The sequence below is a fragment of the Tachysurus vachellii genome, chromosome 6, assembly GCF_030014155.1.
Source record: "Tachysurus vachellii isolate PV-2020 chromosome 6, HZAU_Pvac_v1, whole genome shotgun sequence".
In the NCBI taxonomy this organism is placed as follows: Eukaryota; Metazoa; Chordata; class Actinopteri; order Siluriformes; family Bagridae; genus Tachysurus; species Tachysurus vachellii.
The window spans coordinates 1,385,879-1,394,738 of record NC_083465.1 but is presented as its reverse complement, the minus strand read 5'-3'; the positions used below and the strand labels follow the sequence as shown (position 1 = coordinate 1,394,738).

At 40.1% G+C, this 8,860-nt stretch overlaps 1 protein-coding gene across 1 annotated transcript in view; it reads right to left on the bottom strand.

Annotated features, from left to right (window-relative positions):
- brf1a (BRF1 RNA polymerase III transcription initiation factor subunit a) overlaps positions 1–3,860 on the bottom strand; it is a 37,934-nt gene extending 34,074 nt beyond the window's left edge. Inside the window, exons 1-3 of the mRNA XM_060871673.1 lie at positions 3,685–3,860; positions 2,318–2,546; positions 1,069–1,146 (exon numbers count right to left, since the gene is read on the bottom strand). Of these exons, the coding sequence (XP_060727656.1) occupies positions 1,069–1,146; positions 2,318–2,495 (256 nt within the window). The 5' untranslated portion in view covers positions 2,496–2,546; positions 3,685–3,860. The remainder of the gene's footprint in view (positions 1–1,068; positions 1,147–2,317; positions 2,547–3,684) is intronic.
- Between the last annotated feature and the right edge of the window lie 5,000 nt (positions 3,861–8,860).

Here is an 8,860-nt window from a genome sequence, read left to right as displayed (position 1 = left end):
ATGCGTGTGTGTGTGTGTGTGTGTGCCTGTGTGTGTGTGTGTGCGCGTGTGTGTGCGTCTGCGCGTGTGTCTGCGTGTGTGTGTGCAAGTAATGCACGTGGATTGAAATGCAAGAGTTTTTAGGAGTCAGATAACACAACACAGGAGAAACTCACTCACTCTCTCTCTCACACACACACACACACACACAAAAATAAATCTCAACACTGACCCCAGGATCTTAATCAACCGAGGATATGCACAATTACACACACGATAAAGACATCTTTCACTTACACACACACACACACACACACACACACACACACACAGAGAGAGAGAGAGAGAGGGAGAGAGAGAGAGAGAGACACACACACACACACACCATGCCTGACTCATACATTATCACAGTACTCCATCTAGCTTTAGCACCCCTTCTGTTTTTGACCTCTATGCTCAGCATATTTCCAGCACACACAAACACACACACACACACTCACAGGACACACAGTTCTAATTTCAGATCCCTGCACTTCAGCCTTTCTCTGAGCCCTTGGGAGCGATGCTTACACACAAGCGCCTCACTGTGCATCTTTGCAGAAGCATAAATCGGCCGTTTAAATCAGTTACTGTGCCATAAAGTGCTTCACAAGCAGCTTTCGGTTCTTCACATCCTTCTCAAAGGACAAATTAAATTCATTACAAACAAGACAACGACAAAAAAGAGTGCAAAAGAAAGAAAGAAAGAAAGAAAGATGCTTTTTCCACCTGAGCCTCTTAATCTGTGACATCTGGCAAATTTCTAACAGGAATTTTTTAATAAAATATCTTCTCTCTTATTGAGAGGAACACAGCGTGTATCTTATTAGCTAATATCTCGGGTTTTATTCATTATAAACAAAGGCTATGTGAACATTTTTGTTCATCCTTCACTGAAAGGAGGTGTGTGTACAGCAGACTCGTTCACACACTCTCTCCCTCTCTCTGCGTCTCTCCACGTCGTCTTCTCCTCACTTTATTCTCTGAGTAATTTTAAACATCTTTAGAAAATCATTGTTATGAACTCAATGTAGGTGTGTTATAACTCACCGTTCTGTAACGTCTGTGCTCTGGACTCTTTTCCCATCCCTGTGTAGTTTCCACCCAGAGACGGGACATTGCCCACAGCTGTAGCACAAAAATACACACACACACACACACACACACACACACATATTAACCACTATCAAGACTAAAACACACACAAAAGAAACAAACTCAACATTAAATTAATAGCACGTCCTTAAGACTAGAGACGTTTTTCTAGTAAAATGGCGGCATCTGCTGGCCGAAACCCTGTACTGCAATTTCCTACAGTTTTGTTTTTTATATAAAATTTAATCAATATGCAAAAAAAAACAAAACAAACAAACAAATAAAACCAGCTGCTGTGTAAAGTACTAAGTGTACCTGTGATACAAACAAACTCATTATGATATATACATAGGATTATATTGTGTTCTCTCAAACACATTTAACCCTTTACTATGAATCCATAATCATGTTCCAATGTAGAATTTAAACCTTTTAACATAATGTTTTTTTGTAAACCAGAGTTTATATCTACAGTATATTAATTTTACTACCGCTCTGCCACCACCTTGCCGTCGTGACAGCTTAGCGTTTGTAAACTTGTGAACATGCAGAATAAAATGACTCTGGATATGTTTTAGTTTATTTAGTTTAGTTTAGTTTATAAAAGCTTGTTTACTGTTTATTTTATTCTAGTTGTAGAGGATGATAACGTACAGCAATTTTTGTCATTTAAACGTGATTCGTTTTCTTTTTAAGAAGCCACTTCATCTTCTTCAAGCTAAAGTCATCAATATAGAATAGAAAGGAGGATCTTTAACTAAAAAAAAAAAAAACCACAATGCATTAATACTTATATTAATACTTATTTATTTCAAACCTATTACTTAAGAACACTAATTTTTATTAACCACACATTTGAAACAGGAAAAGCTGATTAATCTTCTTATCTAACAGTCATGAGAAGCGACCAGAGGAAAAATATGAGCTACAAATAAAAATATTGGACAGATAAGATGTTCTGATATATTTTCAGTAGCACGATACGTTTTTATTTCAGTTTCTGATTAGCAGATTATGGCTTTAAAGCTGAACGCATCCAAAATAAAAAAAATCCTAAATGTGACAGTCTTGTGCATGATGTTGTCTAAAAGCTCACTGAGCTGAATTCTAAGACGTGTTCACGTGTCCAAAATAAAATATCCACACCGTGACCGTTGCAATGTATCAGAAGATCGAATATCGGTGCACGTGTCAATTCACTCACAGTCTGAGGCCACGAACTGGCCGACCGCAGACGAGGCTCCGCTGCTGCTCTCCACGAACATCACCTCCGAGACGATGATGTTGTCCTCGAGCACGGAGCCACAGCCCATACACACGGCATCGCCGCGAGCCTGGTCCACGTCCACATCCGTCCCACCGCAGTTCTTACACCTCCGCATTGTGGCGCTGTGGCAGTTACCTCAGCCACAGAGAGAGACGATGACGAGAGTCTGTTTAAACAAATGAAAAGATGTTGTCAAGATAAAACACTAATGAGAGTCGTAGCAAAATAAACTCAATCAAATCTCTCATGTCAACTGCATGTCATATTCAACCCTCCATCATAGAACAAAATGACACCACAGACTCTTAGGGTCAGTGAGGATTTTAGTCATTCAGAGCTTTAATGAAACAAACTGTGCATTTTTTATAACTTGTTCAAAGTGATGCACTAAAATAATAATAATAATACAAATAAAAATAAAAGTTAAGAAATGAAACAATAATTTTATCCAACATGCTGTAAATTCTGTCCTGACACAAAAGCAGCCACAGAATCAGGAAATCCTATAATACCGCGCGGGAACGTCGAAAACGATGCTGATCCTCGACAGGACGGTCAGGACACGTTAACGTCGGACCAGAAAAATCAAGCTTAAAGTCAAAACCGGACTCCACAGAATCCCAAATCGGGTCTAATATTAATATAAAAGCAATAAAGCACCAACATACAGCAGAATATGATCAACCAGGTAACAAAGGTGTGATGAAGCAGAGCCAACGTCAACATCCTCAAGATACTTTCCTGTGTTTTCTTCTTACACCACAGCAACTCACCAACACTCACTTTTTATCCATTTAGGGTTACATTTAAGGTTCAGGAAACAAACTAGTTCCTGTTCTCTCTTCTGTAGACAGTCAGTCTCTCACCCACTGCTCTGTTCATAATGACAAACTATTAACTCTGACATTAAACCATAAAAACTGTTTACTATTTATTCACTATTTACAGCCTGTAATCATGCGTGGATTACAAAGAAATATCCAGTTTTCCTTCCCCCCCCCAACCCAAAACTGAAGACAAGCTTCACTGATGTGACAATGAATCACTGGAATGCACGTAGAAGTAAATAATAAAATCTGTGTGTTTTTAATAAACATTAATAAACATTAATAAACATTAGCAGCATGATGACATTGACTCAGCAGGTTGAGGCCATGTTGTGACGTGGCAGATTAACGCACTGGACCTCAGTCATAATCCCTGTTAGATCTCAACATCATCATCATCATCATCATGTTTGTACATTTTTCACGTAAAAAAAAAACAACAACAAAACAACATAAGACAAGATAGACAGTAAATACCTAGAGAAGTGCTGCTGGATCAGCAGGTTGTGCAGCTAACTCAGCCTTATCTCTGGGGAAAATACGGCTGTAATTCACTTTAAAGGCAATCTCGATTATTAAAGTACACAATCGGCTCAATATCTTCAAATGACGAGACTTAAAACGTTCATTCTTTCCACCCTTTTAACGTTGAGCTATGAGATCAACAAAAAGCACGTGGTTTGGAGCAGCATGTGTTTGCTCCATGGGTCATACCACTGTCGCTTCTAACGACGGGGGGGGCGCAGAGTATTAAAAAGCTTTACCTACACCTTTAAATGTCGTCATGGGATCTCAGTAACAACTAAATACTGTATAAAATAATGTGAATCAACTCACGATTACAAGTAGGATCGTAACTGTGCTCAGATATACTTAGTGTAATCACCCCGCTCTGCCCGCTGACTCTTAAGCTCCAAATGACTCTTTTCAAGGATTCGGTTCAGTTTTGAAGCTTGAACTGACTTTTTCAGTTTTGTTCAAACATTTATACAAAATAGCCACATTTGTTGACTACAAATGGCACCAATTCAACTGCCTGCAAGAGTGTCACAGACCTTAGGAGCTGATGTCAAATACAGGGTAGGGGTAGGTTGTAACACGTGCTGGGGCAAGTTGTAACAGTAGGCAAAAAGAAGAAAATACACAGGCCACACAATGTGATAGTATTCAAATAGTCTCACATGTGGTTTACTGAACTCAAAGAACAATGTCTGTTTCTTTCTGACTGACCATAACTCAGTTTCACTTTCTGTTCGACTCAAGAGAGAGTGTGTGCGTGTGAGTGTGTGTGAAATATAGAGAGTCACCTCTGGTTACCCCATTAACAACTCCTCAATGCAATCAAGTTGCGCTCACGATTTGTGAAGAGGATGTGAATCGGCTCTTTCAGAGACAGAAGACAAGGAAAGCTCCCGGCCCAGACGGTGTGTCCCCTTCCTACTGCTTTAAACTCCCCACAATCATCCCCAATGGTCCCCAAGAAACCCTCCATCACTGGCTATGACTACAGGCCTGTCGCTCTGACATCTGCCATCATGAAGACCTTTGAACAGCTGGTATTGGCCCACTTAAAGACTGTAACAGAACGGATGCTGGATCCCTTACAGTTTGCCTACAGAGCAAACAGTTCAGTGGACGACGCAGTCAACATTGGACTGCACTACATTCTGCAACACCTGGACTGCCCAGGGACATACGCCCGGATTCTTTGTCGACTTCAGTTCGGCTTTTAATACAATAATTCCGGAAATTCTCCACTCCAAACTCCTAAGGCTCACTATACCCACTTCCATCTGTCAGTGGATCACCAGCTTCCTGATAGGCAGGAAACACTGGTGCTCCTTAGGAATGTGTCCTCTCCCCACTGCTGTTCTCTCTCTCTACCAGTGACTACACTTCAAGTGACCCAACTGTTAAACTCCTGGAAGGTGAAGCGGCTGGTGCTACGGTGCAGTCAGATCAGTCTGGAGCTAAACACTCTCAAAACTATGGAGATGATAGTGGACTTTAGGAAAGACTCCTCTTCACAATATCCAACAGCCCGGTGTCATCTGTGGAGGCTTTCAAGTTTCTGTGCACTACCATGTACCAAAACCTGAAATGGGAGTGCAACATACACTCCATCATCAAAAAGGCCCAGCAGAGGATGAAATAATAATTGGTGCCACCCTGCCCACCCCCCAGGACTTGTAGGACACAAGAACCAGAAACCGGGCATGAAAAATCACTACTGACCCTTGGACACAACCTCTTTCAGCTCCTCCCTTCTCTCAGGTGCTACAGAACTCTGTTTATCAAAACTATTTCTTTTCCCAGGCCCCTTAATCACCCTGATTAACAACTCACCATAATTATATTCCCTCATATCTATGAGTACTGCATTACCAGATCTGTAGTCATCACATCATCTGTTAGTCATCACATCATCTGTTAGTCATCACATGATCTGCTGTTTTTGATTTGCGCTACCACGCACTTGATCTGTCATATATTCTGTATTCATATTTAATACTCATACTATCTATAACAGAGGTATTCAACTAAAATGTAAAGAGGTCCAGTAAGAGAAAGTTTCTTGAAGCGAAGGTCCGGAAGATCATAATGTCTAACTAGTTAGTGTGATATATATTTAAGTAGCCTAGTAGTTGTATCAACATCTGCAAGCAATCAATACCTGACTGTCAAATCAAATAAATTCAGTACAATTCAAAAACTTTTTGACAATATTTATTGTCACGTAACATAGAACTAAACATATGTATGACTGTAGATATGTATAACGTTCTCTTATTAAATAAATAAAAGTTTCAAAATAAGAGAAAATAAATAAAATGTGAAAATTGTGTATGTTTAAATAAAGTGCTTAACTTTCCCTTTTATATCTCAGTGAGAGAACTGAGCTCTAGTTTGGCTTGGATTTTAAACCTGGGCTTGAATGGAGTCAGGGCCGCTCTCATACACACGTGGAGGTGCTCATTAGTGACCCTGGAACAGTATTTAGTTTGGATTATGTTCATTGTAGAGAAATCTGCCTCGCAGTTATATGTAGAGCCAAACATGGTCAGGATGTATAGGGCGACTTCACTCAGACCTGTCTTCAGATTTCAGTGGATATGTTTGTTCAAAAATTTTTGGTCGTCTCATAATGGTGTTTCACATTGCCTCATAATATGAGACATTCTGGTGAAGTGTGACGTGTGAACAGAAATCAGTCTCCGTTGCACTCGTCTGTTTCTCTCCCTTTCTCCGTCTCACTCGTCTGTTTCTCTCCCTTTCTCCGTCTCACTCGTCTGTTTCTCTCCCTTTCTCCTTCTCACTCGTCTGTTTCTCTCCCTTTCTCCGTCTCACTCGTCTGTTTCTCTCCCTTTCTCCTTCTCACTCGTCTGTTTCTCTCCCTTTCTCCGTCTCACTCGTCTGTTTCTCTCCCTTTCTCCGTCTCACTCGTCTGTTTCTCTCCCTTTCTCCGTCTCACTCGTCTGTTTCTCTCCCTTTCTCCTTCTCACTCGTCTGTTTCTCTCCCTTTCTCCGTCTCACTCGTCTGTTTCTCTCCCTTTCTCCGTCTCACTCGTCTGTTTCTCTCCCTTTCTCCGTCTCACTCGTCTGTTTCTCTCCCTTTCTCCGTCTCACTCGTCTGTTTCTCTCCCTTTCTCCGTCTCACTCGTCTGTTTCTCTCCCTTTCTCCGTCTCACTCGTCTGTTTCTCTCCCTTTCTCCTTCTCACTCGTCTGTTTCTCTCCCTTTCTCCGTCTCACTCGTCTGTTTCTCTCCCTTTCTCCGTCTCACTCGTCTGTTTCTCTCCCTTTCTCCTTCTCACTCGTCTGTTTCTCTCCCTTTCTCCGTCTCACTCGTCTGTTTCTATCCCTTTGTTTTCTACATATATCGCTATCTTTCTTTCATGTGTAACTTTACTCTGTTGTCCTATCAGGTTCGTGTGTGCGAGGTGATAAGAATTATTGAAAAATATTAATATTAACTTTAGTCATTTTTAAACTTTACCAAAAACAATCTTTTTGTTTTAAATACATTGTTATTGATTTTAAAAAAAAAGTAATAAAAGATTAATATTTATATTGTATTATTTTTAATGTTGTGTCCATGTTTGCTCAAAAATTATTCACGGTCTTTCTGGATTTATTGTTGTATTGATTGTTTGTATTTACTCCTTCATTAATTCTCTCCTTTACTGGAGACGCCAAAGAAAACATTGCAAATCAGTGTGTATAAAACACCACCTGACTCGGAGAAAAAGTCTCGGTGAGTGTCACCGTTTAGTGCAAGAGTTGCGCCTTAATGGAGAACATTTTTGTCACGATCATCTAGTAATGGGTTTTCCGAGACCGCGAGTATTAACTTCTCTCCCATGTTGACGTCTACACGATTATATTGCATATTCCGTGCGACTGTCACTAGGGGGCGAAATCCGACAGTCGTGTCCGTTTGTCGTGTGCAGTGTGAAGGCGGCTTCTGTCTTGCACTGTTGAGTCGCAGTGTTAACTTCAGGAATGCACAGACAGGTCTGTGTGTGTGTCCATTACCTTTACCGTAAAAACTGCAAAAGCTGCGCCGGAGAAAAAATAGAAGCGCTTCGTCAAGTTTTAAATCATAACCTTTTGTTTTGGCTGTAGGTCCGGATTGGACAGCTTCTGGGTCCGGACCCGGACCGCGGTCCGCCTGTTAGTGACCTCTGGTCTATTGTATCACATCTGCATTGCCTTGTATAGTATAGTGTTATTTATGTCTGTACCTTTAAGAGTCACAAACAGCAGGAACCAAATTCCTTTGTGTCAACACACTTAGCCAATAAACCCAAATTCTGATTCTGATAGAGTGTGAATGTTGGTGTTTGTGTGTTCTTGTATGTATCTGTGTGTGTGTGTGTGTAAATTTATCTAATAGAACAAAGGTCCTTGACGGTATGCATGCTTAATGAACGTGTTACGTCAATATACCTGCGAAAAGAACACGTATGTCATTGTGTGTCTATTAATCAGAGTCACAGAATCACACCCTGGAGTGCAGGCTTGGTGCAGAGCCCAGAGACTTCACTGGGCACATTTTACACACACTTCCCTCGGCTTTGAGTTGCCAGATGGGTCCTTAATGAAGCACAGACAAAAGTGTTTGACATAAACATTAAACATTAAACAAAAAGGTTAATATAAAGAATGATATAAAGATTAATATAATACAAAAATTCAAGGTTAATATTAGATAGATTTAGTTCACAAACAAGCATAAAAAAACATAAAAATTAATTAATGAATTAATCAATCAATTAATTAATTGATTGATTAATTAATTCTTGGCCAATAGACCTACTTTCTTACCTTTTCTCTGTGTGATCTGCATGCATATGATTCCAGTTTTGACAACTACCACGTGCAATTGGGAAGAAAGCAGGTAAACATTGATATAATCACATGACTCCTGTCTTATCTCTGATTCATGGAAGTGATTAAAACTTATTAAAACCCTCGCCATGTTGTAACCCCATCCCTAATAATCTCCCCTAGTCATTTTTGAACAAATACCGAAATGTCATTCTGAAATGAAAAAAGTCATTGTTGAAAGTCCTAATATCGTCATGATGATTCAGACACACAGCTAAGAGCAGTGAATATTCTGCTGATTACATCACTGTTAGTGAGGTTCCG